A 16,762-nucleotide genomic window follows, 5' to 3' on the forward strand; every position below is an offset into this window, starting at 1 on the left:
ACCCATGATGCTTGGTGTCTTTCCCCTGTGATTCTCTCTAGCATGTCTCACTCTTTTGGGGAGAGCTACCGGGTGGGCAGCACCAAGGGCATCCATGCTCTAACTGTCTTCTGCTCCTGGGACTACAAAGTGACTCAGAAGCGGGCCTCCCGTGTCCAGCAAGACAGCATCTGCACCCAGCTAAAGGTAAGCAGCCACCTGCCCCGCCCGTGACCCTGGACACCACAATGTCTGCAGAACTGGCCCCTCCTAGGGTTGAATGGTCAGATCTGTGTGGGAGAGGTGGCTACAAGCTGGCCTTGAGGTGTTGGGGCTGTGGTGGTCTGCTTACAGTGACCAGCCAGGTCTAATGCTCTACAGTCTTGCTTCAATTGGATTGCCTCTGTGGTGTTAGGCTGGGCTCTAGGGACACAAAAGTGCCTGAGTTATGTAACTGCTCTGGCATTCTCAGGCTCGGGCCAGAAGGAAGAGCTAGGTCTGCTCCAAGGGCTCCTTTCTGGGGAGTGTGTGTGTTGCGGGGGGGGGTCTTTGTCCTGTCTTGAGTCCATTACCTCCAGCTTTACATGATCTCCTGTATAGTTACTGAACAACCACAGTAGCCAGGGATTCGCTTCTATAAGAGGAAACTGAGGCACAGAGATCAAACCCTTTGTTCAGAGCCATAGGGCCAGCTGGAAACTCTCTGCTCTTTCAGGGTATCACACTGCTGTGGCTCATGGGTGCTCCTGTTAAGGGCAGGTGTCCTCATTGCCCCAAGGGCTCCTTTTTTGGCTAGGGGCCACCCATGGCCACAGGACAGGGCAAGGGCCACGGGCTAGGCACTCAGGCATGTCTATGGTGAGTAGATGAGGGCGGGCCTTGAAGTGGCAGCATTTTGCGGTTCAGTTGGGACGGGGTGGGGTGGCCATCCCGGCCCTTGTCCCTGCCTGTTTATCAGGTATGGGTCTACTGTGGTGATAGGGACGCACTACCATCTACAGGAGCTGCTGGCTGACTGGCAGCTGCGCAAGCGCCCCAGGGGTGCGTGTGGACGGCTGCGGCAGGTTGTCGTCCTGGTGCTGGTGTGGCTGCTGTGTTTGGGGACCACGCTGGGCTGTACAGTGGCAGTCCTCACCTTCTCGGAGGCCATGATCCAGGTACCTCAAGGGACCTGGAAGAACCTGGCTCTTAGCCAGGTGTCCAGTGACTTTGGGCATTGGGTTGGCTGAGGCCCTGTACCCCTCCAGACTTGGGTCACACAAGGTGGTTCTCACTCTGTGATATCTCACTTTCTCATTTTTCTTCTGTTCTGGCTTTCTTCCTGACTTCCTGTGTAAATGGAGCTGAGGCCTGGGGCGAGCTGTGTATCTTGGGGGAGGGAAGTTGCCCCTGCCTTCCGGCCAGGCTTTCCTCGCAGCCTACACCCGCAGGCCAGTCTCCATGGGTGCGGTGCCTTCCTTGACCCAGCCCTCCCTCACTGCCCTTGTAGAGGCCTGCAACTGGCCACCAGGAGGTGGAGCTGCTAGCCTTGCCCCTGGTGGTCAGCGTCCTCAACCTGGGCGCCCCCTACCTCTTCCGTGGCCTGGCCACCCTGGAGCGGCATGACTCCCCCGTGTTGGAGGTGTATGTGGCCATCTGCAGGTGTGTGGCTGGGAAGGTGGGGCTGCTGTCAGAGGGTCTGCTGTCTCTGGTACCCTTGTCAGCCTCTGCGCCCTCCATCTGTGCAGGAACCTCATCCTGAAGATGGCTGTTCTGGGAGTGCTTTGCTACCACTGGCTGGGCCGCAGGGTGGCCACTCTGCAGGGCCACTGCTGGGAGGACTTTGTGGGCCAGGAGCTGTACCGGTTCATGGTCGTGGACTTCATCTTTGCACTCTTTGACTCGCTTTTTGGAGAGTTGGTGTGGAGGTGAGGAGGCTCGGTCCATCTCGCCTTCTCTTCCTGTCTTCTGGGCTCCTGGTACCCACACGGGCAGGGGAAGGAGAACAGGCAGGGGTAGGATTGGCTGGTGCATCCCATGCCAGATGTGTGCCGTACTGGGTCACCCACCACTTGGCTGCACCTGCCAGCCTGTGAGAGGTCCATGGAGGATGGGTGGGTGGCAGGATGTGCTGGAGTTTCAGATTGGAAAGGAAAATGAGGATTCAGAGTTGTGTCATGTTTCCGTGTGGTTCAAAGACAAAGAGGAAGAGAGAGAGAAGAGAGGGGTGCCTTCAAAATACCGTGGGTGGTCCCTCTGGGTCCTAGCACCTAGGGTGATTTTTGTCTCCTTTTGTGTTTTCCTTGAAAATCCATGAGTTTAGGGGCTGGAGAGATGGCTCAGTGGTTAAGACTGCATATAGGCCTTGCAGAGGACCTGGGTTTGGTTCCCACCACCCCTGTTGGGTGGCTCCCAACTGCCTGTAACTCCAGCTCCAGAGAGATCTGAGGTCTTAGGTCTCTGGGCATCTGCACTCATGTACACCCCTTCCCCACCCCTGTCCCCAACACACACAGACACCCCCCCATGGGCATACACACAGACATAACTCCCCCACAGACACACAGTACTCACACCCACACCCAGACACACATACCCATACATGGATGCATACAGACACACATAGATACCCTCACCCACACACAGAGACACCCCCACACAGACACACATACCCTTACACAGATGCATATAGGTATACTCACACAGACATACGCAGACACATACCTACCCATACCCACACAGTCATACCTACCCACATATAGACACACCTCAACCCCCACATGGACATCTCCCTCCCCTCAGATACACAAACATGCATACATACACACAATTAAAAATTACATGAATTCAATAACTGAAAAGCAAAATTTTTTTCAAAAAAGTGGTTGTTTTTGGTCTTTTAGAGACAGGGTCTCCCTGTAGCCCCAGCTGGCCTAGAACTTGCTATGTAGACCAGGTTGGCCTGGAACTCACAGAGATCCACCTGCCTCTTCCTCCCAAGAGCTGGGATTAAAGGCGTGTGCCACCACACCTGGCAAATTTTCTTTCGTTTTGAGATAAGTTCTTGATGAGTTGCCCAGGCTGACCTTGAGCTGACTCTGTAGCCCAGGCTGGTCTTGAACTTTTGATCCTCCTTCAGTCTCCTGCGTAGCTGAGATTACAGACCTGCGTCAACAGGCATAGAAGCCTTTGTTTTTTTGATTCTGTCTCAATTTGTAGCACATGCTGGCCTTGATCTTCTTGCCTTGGCCTACTGAGTGCTGGGAAAAGATTTTTCTTTTTTTTTTTTTTTGAGACAGGGTCTCCCTGTAGCTCCAACTGGCCTGGAACTCTGTATGTAGACCAGGCTGGTCTTGAACTCCCAGAGCTCCGCCTACTTCTACCTCCAGATTTAAAGGCATGCGCCACCACGCCCAGCCTGAAAAAGTAAGATTCTTTTTTTTTCTTTTTTTTTTTTTCTGCCCCAAAGTTTCATAGCCCTGGATGGCCTGGATTTCACAATCCTCCTGTCTCGGCCTCTCAAGTACTGGGATTACAGATATGCGCCACCATGCCCATTCTGAAAGAAGCTTTTTTTTTTTTTAAATCAGTACAACATTTGATACTGTGTGTTTCAGATTGGGGGGTCTCTCTATCTGCTTGAGAGAAAGGCTCAGAGGAGCCTCTGCAGTGCCATCCCTTGGGTCCAAATGGCTGCCATCTCTCCTAACAGTTGCTGGCTGCCTGCCTGGGGCCAGGCTGGGTGCCAGTTTGCACTGGTCCTGTCTGGAACCAGAGAGTACCCACCCTCCTCTCAGATGCTCCTCCTCTGCCCAGGTTCATCTCGGAGAAGAAGCTCAAGAGGAAGCGAAAGCCGGAGTTTGACATTGCACGGAATGTTCTGGACCTGATTTACGGGCAGACACTGACCTGGTGAGCATCTCCCACTGGCATTTGGCCAGTGTCTTCCTCCCTGGGGCCCCAGAAGCCTTGTCTTGGTCCTGGGTGGCCAGAGGGTGGCAGGTGGCTACCTCAGGCTGTGCTGGGGGGATAGTCACCAGCCCTGCCTGCTGCCCTCCCCAGGCTGGGCGTCCTGTTCTCGCCACTCCTGCCTGCCGTGCAGATCCTCAGGCTGCTGTTTCTCTTCTATGTCAAGAAGGTAATGTGGTGGCATAGGCCTGCTACCATCGTGGCATAGTCTGCACTGGGCAGACTGTACCCTGAACACTTCCAGGCTTCCCCGTCCCTGACGGTTCTGCCTTAGGCAGTCTGAGTACATCCCCATGGGGTCCCAGGTCTCTGGGGAATGACCCTGGGTTTCTGTCCTCAGCTGGTGAGCTCAGGGGCTGTCCTTGTCTCCCACCCTGGCTCTGGGCCCCCTTCTGGTCCTCCTCAGCTGCATACTGGGGACAGTGTTCTCATAAAACTGATTGGGGTGACGTGTGGGAAGCATAGGTCCAGAGTGGCATGGTGCCCACCCCCAGCCCCCAGTGGAGGTGGTGGTGGTCAGCTCCATTGCATGGGCCTGGTGTGATGCACTGTCTGCCTTGGATGACGCTGTTGGCCCAGCTGGCACTTTCCAGACTCAGACTCGGTTCCACCAGGGTCTTCTCTGTGCACTGCTGCTGCCATCCCCTGGGCGAGGGGAGCAGAGTTCCGGTCATGTCCTGGCTTCTGGTTTGGGGCCTGGCGGCAGGCTCAGCCTCTGCCTGCCTGTCCCCTTCTTCCCACTTTGTCTTAGTTTATTTCTTGTTGCTATAACAACATACCTGACGAAAGCAACATAAGGGTTTATTCTCAGTTTAAGGGTATGGTTCATCATGGTGGGGAAGGCATGGCGGCAGGAGCCCAAGGCAGCTGGTCACATGGCATCTAGTCAGGCAGCAGAGAGAGGAATACTGGCACTTTGCTCTGCTTTGCATGAACATGGGACCCCAGCCTGGCAGTGGGGTACCTACATTTAGGGTGAGCCTTCCCACCTCATTTAACTCAATCTAGAAGCTTCCCCGCAGACATTCCCAGTGGTTTGTCTCCTAGATGAGTCTTGGTCCTGACAAGTTGATAATCAGTGTTAACTATCATACTCTTAGAGGTCCAGGGGTGGGGAAGGGATGCTCTGAGGTTGGGGTGGCCGTGGCAGAGGGCACAGCATCACCTTTGTCTCCAGGCGAGCCTGATGGCCAACTGCCAGGCACCACGGCGGCCTTGGCTGGCATCGCACATGAGCACCGTCTTCCTCACCCTGCTCAGCTTCCCGTCGTTCCTGGGCACCGCTGTTTTCCTCTGCTACGCCATCTGGCAGTGAGTGGCTTCTCATCTGCCTTGGGGGGCCAGGTGGGAGGGCTGTCATTCTCTGGCTTTGGGATGATGCAGGGCTTGCCTTTGTCTGAGCTGAGTGGGATCATTGCCTCAGGGTTCCCGGTCATCCTTTTCTCCAGGGTGAAGCCCTCCAGCACCTGTGGCCCCTTCCGGACCCTGGACACCATGTATGAAGCAGGCACGGTGTGGGTGCGCCGCCTGGAGCGTGTGGGCTCCAGGGCCTCCTGGGTGCCCTGGCTGCACCACTACCTGGTGGAGAACACATTCTTCCTCTTTCTGGTGTCAGCCCTGCTGCTGTGAGTTCTGCTGCTGCGCAGGGGGGTGCATGGCAAGGATGCTGGCCCAGGGCAGGGTCCTATACTGTCCCCACCCCACCATCAGCCTCCAGCCTGAGCCCCCTTGTCTCCTCAGGGCTGTCATCTACCTCAACATCCAGGTGGTGAAGGGCCAGCGGAAGGTCATCTGTCTACTCAAGGAGCAGATTCGGAACGTGAGTGCCTGCCCCAGCTGGTCTGCCCACTCTTGCTGTGCTGTCCCTTTGCGCACCTGTTTTTGTTCTGTTAGTAGAGATAGGGTTTCACTCTGCTCTGTAGCTCAGACTGCTCTGGGATTTACTATGTAGCTGAGGATGACCTTGAATTTCTGGTCCATACCTGGTTTATGCAGTATTGGGGATCAAACCCAGGGGATTTGGCATGCCAGGCAAGTATTCTACCAATGTCCCCAGCCCTGTTATTCCGTGTGTGTGTGTGCGCGCATGCACGCGCACAGAAGTACATGTGTGGTCAGAGGACAGCTTAGGGGAGGTGGAGTTCTCTTCTTCATGTTGGTCTGGGGAACTTGGGACTCTAGGCTTTGCATGACAGATGCTTTTTCCACTGGGCTATCCTGAGAGCCCCATTAAAAAAAAAAAAAAAATAGTGCCTTACTGTGTAGCCCAGTCTGTCCTCGAACTGTCTCAGTTACTTGAGTGCTGGGAATCACCACAGCCAGCTTCTGGTGGTGGTGGTGGGGGGAGGCTAAGCAGAGAGCAGGCATGAGGTATCCAGGCCTTGGGGAACAGGAACCCCACTGGCACAGGCCCTGGCTGGAAAAACTGCTTTAGGTGTGGGGCCCATTGTGGGTTCACATGGTGCTCTAAGAGGCTTTCTCTGGGGACACATGTAGGAACATGGACTCTCATTGGACAGATGTGGAATAAAGTTAAAAGGGACTAAAAACATCTTTGAGACAAGCCAGGTGTGGTGCACACCTGTAATTTCAGCACTTGAGAAGTGATTCAAGGTCATCCAGTTATATAGTGAGTTTGAAGCCAGCCTTCGATGCATGAGACCCTGTCTCAAGGACAGATATGGTGGGAGGGGGAGGGATGGGGACTTGTCTAGGGCAAGTTAATAGCCGGGTTAGTTTGAAAGTACATTAGGCTGGCTCCTGCCTTTGCCTCTCACACACCCAGCACTGTTGGGTACTTATGTTGGAACAAGCCAGCTCTAGGGCAGACTGTTCTCTCAGCTTTTCCACTCGGTCTTTCTAGGAGGGAGAGGACAAGATCTTCCTGATCAACAAGCTTCACTCTGTCTACGAGAAGAGCGGGTGAAGGCAAGGAGGGAGCTGTGGGAGCCAGGTGTGCGGCCAGGGGAGGGGGGGTCAGGTGTGGTGCCAGAGGGAAAGTGGGAAGACTGGCACACCCCTGTGAAGCACCCTCTGCCTTGGACTTCAGGAGCCATGGGGAAGCACCTCCAGCCTTCTCCATATGGGCTAACCCTGCCCAGCTGCCCCTGATGAGGCTGACCCCTGCTGGAGTTCCTGGTGGTACCAGCAGCCCACTGCTTTGCCTTACCCTCTGCCTTCAACGTCCACTCTGGGACGGGGTGGGGGGGGCCTGCCGAGGTGCACGTGCCTGTGCAACACCCTCAGTGGTGGAGGGCCGTGTCCAAGCACTACTGAGACAGGCGAGCTTTGCGGTGCCCCCGACAACAGAGGGGCTGCTTACCACGCTTCTCCCTGCTGAGTGGGGCACAGAGACCAACTGGCAGTGACACTTTACATGCCTAGCATCTGAGGCTGTTCCCCTCAGGCCATGTCTGCAGGTCCCCAGCTGTAGCCACCAGGGCTCTTCAGCAGAAACAGACCTCCACAGGAGGCTGACACTCTGCACTTGGGGTATTTCAGAAGGAAGCCCTCATCTGGTCATTCATGGGCCTTGGCCTAGCCTGGGGGAGGGGGGATTCCTCCCCCCAGGTCAGGCACATAGTCATGGAGACTGCAGGGCCCCAGCTTTCATTTCCTTGTGTAGAGGGGTTGGCATCATTGTAGCCCTCACTGCTGGTGTACACCAGCTGCTCTCTAAACCCCCGCACTGATGGCAGCCTTCACTGAGTTCTGCACAGCACTCTGCCAGCTTGGCCTTCAGGCACAAATGCCTTCCACCCAGGAGGCCTGATGGTTAGGACTCGGCACATCCAGAGCTGTCAGACATACGGACTTGGAGGCCTCCCTGACTTCCCTTTCTGGCAGGCCTGGTAGAACCCAGGAGGCTACCACACCATCTGCCCTGCTCGTGGACAGAGAGGACACCTGCTCAAACAGTGAGGGGCCTTGCATGCTCACAAGCACCCCAACTGCCCCCAGTGACCATGGCCCTGTAGGCTGAGGTGTAGACCGAGACCCCCACAGGACACAAGGATGGGGCAGTGACTACTTTCCTTTGCAAACTCCTCAAGTTGAAGATGCAGCTGCAAGGATGGGTGAGGGTTTAGGTACCTAGAGGTCCTGTCCTACCTGGGACTCTGACTAAATGGGTTTGTGTTTTGGATGAGCTTGTGACCTGCACCTGCCAGATGTGTGCAGGTGTAGGGACTTACTAGGACCACAGCTGTTCTTCCCTGTAGGCTGTGGATGCTCAGCTGGGAGCTCAGGGGTTAGTCCTGAGTGGAGGGCGCCCTCTGCTGGCAGAGGGTAAACAGTCACTCTCCTGGGCAGGATGAAAGGTCTGTGTGCCCAGGGTCAGAAGGCACCAGCCTGTGATCTTTATTGGGGCAGAAGGGGAAGATGGATTTAGGGACAGACTCAGCGGGGACGCGTGAAAAACCTTGGGGTGAGAGGCTCACAGCAGGGGATCATTAGTGCCAAGTCTTAAGAGGTGGACTGGGTTGCTGGACAGGATGCCCTGGGGTGCAGAGGGGCTGCTTCTGGTTCCCTCTGGTTTCTCTGAATCTGAGCCTGCAGAAGTGGAGTTCCAGGAAGAGGAGGGTCCCTGCTATTTGTAGCCATAGCACCCTTAAGTCTGCAGCTGTACTCACTGGGGAGCCACTGTGGGTGGAGAAATGTCAGTAGTGATGGGCCCACCCTTCAGCCTTCTCTAGCGGAGCCAGGAATCACTCTTGACCATCAGCCATCTCCTAGCTGGCCCAGGGCCACTCCTTCCTGAGGCCAGTCCCACTGGAAGGTTCTGTGCCATGTGGTGCCATGGGCGGCCTGGCAGATAGGGTTTCCAAGCCTGTCACGGCTGTTACGGACTGAGTGCTGCTGTCTCCAGGCATGAATACTGCTGAACGCAAGCTGATGGGCAATCCAGACTGCTCTACTACATAGGATCTGGGCTAAATGCATCCGATGCCTTCTCTCAAGCCCCAGCCTCGTCCATGGGGAGGGGACTTAAGTAACCTCCTGAGCCCACTGGTTCACTTTTCAAGATCAGGACAAGCTGAGAAGGGAAAGGATTATCACAGTGTTTCACAGAATCCCTGTGCCGTCCGTCTTCTGTCAGCCTGGCCCAGGTGTGGAATGCAGTGACCCCAACATGGATCCAGGTGTTGCAGTGGAGGGGGCTGCAAATGCAGCCAGCACCTGAAGAGGGCTGTGATGGTGTGGGTTAGTGCCCTGAGCAAGGCCGGGCTTCCTGGAGAACTTCTGCTAGTGACCCATGCCACCCTGGCCCACATCTCGCATGCCCTATCTGCGGTTGGCTGGACACATGTTCTCTGGACTCCTGCTGGAGGTCCTCCAGCTAAAAATCTTTCCCTGTTGTCAGTGACAGCCGTACTGTACTGGCAGCGCTGGGGGGCTCACCAGCCTGGGTCAGCTGGCTGACCTTAGGCATGCTCTTTGGCTGGTCCTAAGTTCCTTATCTTATGGATGGGGCCACAGGAGCAAACGATACAGCTCCTTTAAGTGCTTAGAGCCACACCTGGCAGGTGTACTACTAGTCACCCCCTCCCCGCTCTGCCTTTGAGTTTTTAAGAGGCCGGGAAAGAAGGGAAGGAAGGAGGGATGAGTTAGCTACATACAGACTGAGATCAACTGTCAAGACTTGAAAATTGCAGATTGCTGCTCCAGGGAATGGAGGCTTACTGGCATTTCACTCTGAACACAAACTTCTAGGCCACTTACTGTTTTTGGAACAGAGCCTCATATAGCCTAGGTTAAGAATGACCTCAAACTCCGGATCCTCTTGCCATCCATCCCTTCCAAGTGCCGGCATTACAGGTGTGTGTACTGTTGCTTCTTCACCTTTGGCGGCACCAGGCAGCTTGAAAACTATCTGTGCCTGGGGCTATCCCAGAGATCCTCAATGAATACACAGTGTGCCTGGCTCTGGTACTCTAAAAGTTTCTGGGTGATTTTAAGAGGCCAAGGCTAAGAACGTATTCTGGACCCAGTTGGGCACCAGCTGTTACAAACGCAGTCACCTAAGCTGAAGGCTGTCCACATGGGTGCTGGGTTTTCAGTGATGGGCCAAGCTTGGAGGCCAGGGGACAAGCCTGTGTGAGGTCTTGTCAACAGTGACTCCCTGAGAAGCACTGGCCCACACAGTGCTACGGCCACCCTGCAATGGCCTTCTGGGTCTTTCCAAAGTACTGTTGCTGCAAAGAACCTTCCTGCCTCAGCCGCCTTTCTGCTCCACTCTGCATAGGCCAGCCACAGCAGTTACCACTCCACCCTGTGCCCCCGTCAGGTCATGCCCACCTCCTTGGGCCTCTGCCCATCTCACCACCTTGGCTGGTCTCGAGTGTTCGTACGCCTTCACTGTCGCGCCATGCTGTTGTTGGACACCTCCAGTCCTACCGCTTCCTTCACCTTGACATCTCACGAGGCCTTTCCTGACTTCCCCATGCTGGAAGTCCAACATGGCCCTGATGGCCAGGGCAGGTGCTACCTCCTCCATGAAGCCTTCTGTTCACTCCTGGGCATCCATCCTCAAGGAACTTGGAGGCTGACAGTGGCATTTCACACTGGATACTGCTTTACCTCTAGGCAGAGTGGAACCCACTCCTTGACTGGCCTCCTGGTCTGCCGTTCTACAACTGAACTGTTGGCGCTAGGTACACCCAAGGCCCTTGTTGAAGGTCTGGCCTGCAGTGTAGGAGGTTGCTGGAAGCCAAGTGACCTCGCCAGTTGCTCTGGTGCCGACTCTCATTCTCCTTCTGGTCTTTGGTTTCCAATGTAGCCAGGGCCCTCTCAGTGATTTCCTCCATAGAAGCCAGCTGCTCCTTCCTCTCCTGCGGGTCCCCAGTGGTAGGGTGGGGCCCATCCTCAGTACAAGGTGGGTCAACCCAAGAGGGTGAAAGTGGATGTTTTCATTTCCTGTAGCCTGTGACTCTGCTGACAGTGCTGCTTCCTAGATGTTTTGTGGAAAGAGATCAATAAAACATTCCTGGCCGGGTGTGGTGGCACACGCCTTTAATTCCAGCACTCTGGAAGCAGAGGCAGGTGGATCTTTGAGTTCAAGGCCAGCCTGGTCTACATAGTGAGTTCCAGGACAGCTGGGGCTACAGGGCGACCCTGTCTCAAAAAGACAAAAAAAAAAAAAAAACCACATTCCTCTGAGTTGGGGTCTTGCAGCGCTGCATTGCCTGGTCTGGCCTTGAACCCATGGGCCCAGGCAGTACTGCTTCTCAGTCTCAGATCGCTGGGACTATGGGTGTGTGCCACTGTGTGTGTGTGCACGTGGACACAGTATGTGAATGTTCTACCATTATCCACATCCCAGCCTCTCCCCTGGCTCCACCTGCTGTTGGCCTGGGTAACACTGGACCTCAGCTGCATCTGGTTCAGACCCGCAGAGGAGGCCGTGAGGCTGTCAGTCTCCTGGACTGTTATCACTGGGCTTCAAATGTCAGCAGCAAAACCAAAAATCAAAGGATAAAATGCAAGTCAAACAGCCAAGAGTCGGAGTTTACCAAGTATATAAATGAACTCATAAGGAGCCCAGGAGATTTGACACAGCAGGATCTGCCTCTGAAAGATGAAAACATCAATGTGAACAGCCAAGAAAAAAATTGCAATTTATTAAGATTCAACAAAGCGTTGTACTTTTGAAAGCAACTTTCGGTGCATGTTCAACAACCACATTCTATGAGGAGAGACGTTAAGAGCCACAAACTTTTTTTCTTAGAGTCACAGACATCTTAAATTCAAAATAAAAGGTCCAAAAAAGAAAACAAGGGGGGGGGGGAGCCACAAAACTTAAACGGACAAACAGATCTTTACTTCCATCCCCAATTTTAACACATGACAAGTTTTTCTACAACTCGGTGCTAAACGGCAGCACGGCAAGCTGTACGCCTGGGAGCACGCACACGCACATATTTGATATACATACTTGGGTATACATACATCAAATATATAGGACGCACGTAATGGCGCTGAGATGCAGTCACTCTGAGGGGGGCCGTTCCGCTGGAGACGCCACGAAACTTGAGACAAGTCTTGAACCCAGTCTGTGCATAGTTCATGATCCTCTAGAAAACCAGCTTCTGTCCTCTGCAATCGTGCAGGACTCTCTTCATTATTTTTTTGTTTGTTTGTTTGTTTTGATAAAACCATTAAAAAGCTAATTAAAAAAAATGTAATGCACAAGTTTCCTGATCGAGCAGGCAGGGAGTACAATGTTCATATATTTTAAACATACTCGAGGCTTTGCTACTTCATTGTCTTTCTTCCTCGAAAACAATCAAAATGTTGATCATTTTTAAAACATAAAGCCATTTTTAATATATAAAGCACTCTTCAAACATCTATTTCTTTTGAGTCCGTTATTTGGTAAATATGTAACTGCTACACATTAGGGATTAGGTATTTTTCTTCTTTGTCGGGTTTTTTTTTTTGTTTTTTTTTGTTTTTTGTTTTTTTTTTTCTTTTTTTCCTTTTTTTTTTTTTTTAATAACATCTTTTTTTCCTTTTTCTTTTTTTTAAATAACATCTTCAGTGCTAGGAATTGGGTTTAAAAATCCATGAAATGGTGTGGAGCTGCCCTCGGGAGCCCTGGCTTTCCTGAGAGCGCGCCGGCATGTGCAAGACAGTGACCACGACACCTCGTCACCTTGATGAAGGGCGAGGACGATCGACAGAGTTCACAACGATGGCCGGAGGGGGACAGCACGTCCCGTCCCAGAGCTCTCAAGTGACGCGTCTGCATTCTGAAAATAGGTTTCTTTACGGTGGAAGTTTTTTTTTAAATTTTTTAAATTAAAAAAAAAATTTTTTTTTTTTAAACTTTAAAGTCTGAAGGAGAAAAAAAAGGTCTGTAAACAGGTGGGAGCGCAAACGGTGGCTCCTCGAAAGCAGTCACAATATGTCCAAGTGCTCGTTTCCGCTCGCTGCTGCGGAACACCCATTCTCTACAAGTATCTATGGCCACAGTTCAACAACAGTTTTCTTTAACTTTATACTCCAGGTGGAAATGGTGCAATACTCTGGCAACAATCTCGCATTAGTCCACCACGAAAAGCTGCTAAAGGTAGATAGACATATTATTTCTCCAGAGATACACACTGTATTTTAAACGCAATAACAAAGTCCTTGAGTAAACATTTACACATGAATTGTCACCGGCCCTGTCCTGTGAATTCTCTTTAATGTTCAGGATTAGCTAAAGGAAGGGCAGGGACACCTCAGTGCAAAGTTAGAAGCTAGTAACAACGAATGTTTGACCAATGCGGGGGAGGGGGGAGCATATACTGAATAAAAGGGTAAAACCCACAGTTAAGTCCCTCTCACAAGTTCTCAAACACACACAGGAAGCGTGAGCTGTGTGGGAGCACACGCGCACACACACATTATTCCACACGCGCACACACGCACCCACATGTAGGCTATGAACTTAGAAATTTTTCCTAGAGCCTGTTTCTATGTACTGATGTTGACCTGGAAGTGTAGAACTCGACTTGGAAAGTGTTCACATTTCATTATTGGCCTGCTGGATTCAAGTATTTGCATGTTTGATATGTCTTTTTTTTTTAACTTTTAAAAAACATTTTTTGGGATTAAAAAAAAAAATGACATGAAAAAGTAATGAAATAAGGGTAATGTGCATAGGCGGACCCGGGGGACAGAGAGCGTCCGCCACGTGCCGCTCAGCTGTGTGCCCCCACCCGCCCGCCGCCTCTGGTAATGTGCATAATTGTCACAGGCTCACTTTAAATAGGCTTCAAGTCTCCCCCCCCCACCCCGCAATAAAATAACCTTTTCCAGCCCACAATCTGAAAAGTGCCCTTCATGATAGAACTATTCTAAGCAGCTTTTATACTTAAAACTCAAAATGACAACACACCATACGAACATAAGACGACACAAAATAAAAAGCTATGAGGAACATCCTGTCATTAGCATGTGACACTGACCAAACGCGGCCCGCACTGTCTTGGAACAGTTCGCAAGGGCCGCGGCCAAGGTTCATCTTCGGAACTGGACAGAGGTACTTGAAGGAGCTGCAGGCAGCTTGCCCATTGAGTGGAGCCACAGCGCCGGGCCTGGCAAGGTCGGCTCTCTTCTCCCCGATGACCGTGGCCCCTAGATGGACTCGCCGCTGAGCAGGTCCCCGGGTAACAGAGTGTTGAGAGGTGTGGGGCTGCCAATCACCCGGGCATCGTCCGCACTGGGCGGGCCCCACAGACTGCTGGAGTACTGTGGCACCCCGCCCCACAGCAGCTCACTGCTGCCTTTGCTACTCAGGCATGGGGTGTTCCAGTGGGCGGCATCACTGCGCACCAGGGCATGGGTGCTGCCTGAGGCACCCAGCCTAGGCTGGCTGCCCCCGCTGCTGGACTGCCAGCTGGAGGTGGGCGGCAGGGCTTGGCCTTGGGCCAGGAACCGGTTCACTTCTTCTTCACCAGCGAACTCGGCCAAAATGGTGGTGTTCCCCAGCACACACCTAGAAGGCAAGAGGTTGGGTGAGTGTGCCACTCCAAGTCCCGAGGCTGTGCCATCAGGAAAGACACAGCCAGAGGCCTCATGTCATGAGCCACCGAGACCCAGCCTGCGGCCGCACTGCCACTGTTAATTCCCTCACTTCTGACTTCTGGAGGCCACAGAGGATGGATGCATGGACTACAAGTTTCAATGTACCACACAATGGGGCATCAATATAATTGGCATCTTGGGCCCCTCCTTAAGTGACACTCCATCCACTCTGTATGGACAGCACCCTCAAGGGGGCAGTGGGTTTGCTGTGAACATCCCGGGGCCTGGGTGGGCAGGTGGGCACTCTCCCCATGTGCCCTTCCCAGCAAGGCTTGCTTGTCACTGGAGCTTGTGGCTGCTCATCAGGAGTCTCTCCTGGCAGAGGGCACAGCCACAGCACTCAGCATCAGCAGAAACCAACTCAGGAGGAGACGCCTGTGGTAAGCTGAACTCGCTCCAATTTCATACACTTCAGTCTGAAGCCCCTGTGCTTCCCAAAGTGACTGTAATGATCGTCTCTACAGAGGTGATTAAAGTCAAACTCTAACAAGGTGATCAGGACAGGCAGGCAGACAGGAGGCTACTTGAGGACACAGGAAGAGAATGGCTGTCTACAAATTGGGGAGCAGGCCTCAGAAGGAGTTAAGCCTGTCTACACCTGATTTAGTACTTCTAGCCTCCAGAGCTGTGAGAGGACACAGTTCTGATGAGGTGCCACCTCGGGCGCAGTGTTGGGGTGGCCCCACGTCACCCCCTTACTCCCACCCAACACTCTTGGTATCTGTGGCTACTTGGCAGAAACATACATGTGCAGAGACTTCTGGGCCTTCGCAGCTTCTTCCTTGGAGCTGTAGCGGACCACAGCATTGCCTTGGGTCAGATTCAGGTGGAATGTGATGAGAGGCCCGTGCTGTAAGCACAGTGTCCGCAGTGTAGAACCATCGATCTGAGGAGGAAGCACAGGGGAACTTGTGGATCTCCAGCAGCAGGACGGAAGCAGGTTAGTGTGTCCCTTGACAGGCTTTCTGACCCAGGCATCTGAAATGTGGGCTTCCTTGGTTACAGGAATCAGAGGAAGGGCCAAAGTTCCACTTTGGGTTCTGCAGTTTGTACAAGGTACCACAGCCTGGTACCAGAGGTGATAGGCTCTGTGCCTGAGAACAGTGACTACCTGCCAGCCACAGATCTGAGGTGGCCAAATCCCTTTGAATGAATGTGGCTTTAAGACGAGCAGTTCTTTACAAAAGTCAATGCTGTTAGCTCCCAAGTACAAATACGCCAATGGAAACACATGGATGAAGGAAGCCTGTGACTGCTCACATTACCCATCACTCACACCTGCCCGTCACCCCAGGCCCCTGAATGAGAATACCCACCACGGACAGTCACCTGCTGCAGGGCCAGGTGGGTGCATTCTTGGCCCTACTCAGCCACCCACAGGAACGACAAGGTGCCCCTCCTACATGCCAATACCTGGGGTGTGAGGTTGCGAAGAACAAGCCAGCTGCTGGTTCTTCCTGAGGCATCAGTACTCCAAGCAGAACCTATGTGACAAGTCCAAGGGACAAGAACTCAGTTGACAGGCCACGCTTCTAGTCTAACTTAGAATATACAGCAGGCTCTAGTCTTTGTTTCAGAGCTCCACAGATTCTGTCCACGGCTTGTGAAAACCCCAGCTTCCCAGATAGGCCTGCTAGCCCTGGAGGCCCATCTCTTCCTGTCTGTGCCTTTGGGGACAGGTTATGATGGGGTACCCGAGACTCACCTGGAAAGTCCTGGTCTCTATCTTGGCCTGCTCCAACCCCCAGCTAGAACCAACACGCTAAAATTCTGCTTATTGATGATGTGAGGTGAACCCAGCAGGGCTGTCTCTACTGAGGGCTGAGGTGCTCTTCTCTGACTACCTGCAGCTCCCTTGGGTGGTGCAATTCCTGTGCTGCAATGGAACTCAGGGCCATGCCCGTGAGGCAGGCACAGGCGTCCACACAGCTACACAGCGCTGCTAAGGTGCTTAGTTTTTGGTCTGGAAAGCTTTCGTGTTTCCGTGAAACCTTGTGAAAAAGCAAGTGTGAGGGGAAATAAAGACCCCTGTGCTGCCGAGGGAGGCCGATGGGGTGGGAAGCCTAGGATGGCTGAATGGTCCTCTGAGGGTGCAGTCTGTGTGGCATTTGTGTCCGATGCCTGCGAGTGCACAGTGTATGAAGCTCAGCTCTTTCTTAAATCTCCCAGGGTCCTGGAGTCTGACGAGAGGTGTGGCTCAAACAGGCATATCCCCAAAGAGTAAAGCAGAGCAGCTCGGAGCACTGGTGCCCTCATGAACAGG

General features: G+C 53.1%; 2 protein-coding genes across 14 annotated transcripts in view; one reads left to right on the top strand and one right to left on the bottom strand.

The window, feature by feature from the left end:
• The window catches only part of Tmc6 (transmembrane channel like 6), a 24,459-nt gene extending 7,701 nt beyond the window's left edge, over positions 1 to 16,758 (top strand). For 6 of the 11 annotated variants that reach the window (XM_029553535.1, XM_029553534.1, XM_029553536.1 and 3 more), the window contains 11 exons: positions 42 to 186; positions 981 to 1,136; positions 1,469 to 1,620; positions 1,707 to 1,886; positions 3,775 to 3,870; positions 4,021 to 4,096; positions 5,105 to 5,238; positions 5,376 to 5,552; positions 5,668 to 5,746; positions 6,791 to 6,849; positions 7,774 to 12,278. In XM_029553535.1, the coding sequence (XP_029409395.1) occupies positions 42 to 186; positions 981 to 1,136; positions 1,469 to 1,620; positions 1,707 to 1,886; positions 3,775 to 3,870; positions 4,021 to 4,096; positions 5,105 to 5,238; positions 5,376 to 5,552; positions 5,668 to 5,746; positions 6,791 to 6,849; positions 7,774 to 7,909 (1,390 nt within the window). In that variant the 3' untranslated portion in view covers positions 7,910 to 12,278. Of the gene's footprint in view, positions 1 to 41; positions 187 to 980; positions 1,137 to 1,468; positions 1,621 to 1,706; positions 1,887 to 3,774; positions 3,871 to 4,020; positions 4,097 to 5,104; positions 5,239 to 5,375; positions 5,553 to 5,667; positions 5,747 to 6,790; positions 6,881 to 7,773; positions 12,279 to 16,668 lie in introns of those variants that run through there. The other 5 variants (XM_029553540.1, XM_029553538.1, XM_029553542.1 and 2 more) reach the window with 5 other exon arrangements.
• The window catches only part of Tnrc6c (trinucleotide repeat containing adaptor 6C), an 82,848-nt gene continuing 78,513 nt past the window's right edge, over positions 12,428 to 16,762 (bottom strand). For 2 of the 3 annotated variants that reach the window (XM_029553533.1, XM_029553532.1), the window contains exons 20-22: positions 15,913 to 15,983; positions 15,246 to 15,385; positions 13,489 to 14,410 (exon numbers count right to left, since the gene is read on the bottom strand). In XM_029553533.1, coding sequence (XP_029409393.1) covers positions 14,050 to 14,410; positions 15,246 to 15,385; positions 15,913 to 15,983 — 572 coding nt within the window. In that variant the 3' untranslated portion in view covers positions 13,489 to 14,049. Of the gene's footprint in view, positions 14,411 to 15,245; positions 15,386 to 15,912; positions 15,984 to 16,762 lie in introns of all 3 variants that reach the window. The other variant, XM_017801947.2, reaches the window with a different exon arrangement.

Source organism: Nannospalax galili, unplaced genomic scaffold, assembly GCF_000622305.1.
Source record: "Nannospalax galili isolate Female #2095 unplaced genomic scaffold, S.galili_v1.0 scaffold1684, whole genome shotgun sequence".
NCBI classification, from domain to species: domain Eukaryota; kingdom Metazoa; phylum Chordata; class Mammalia; order Rodentia; family Spalacidae; genus Nannospalax; species Nannospalax galili.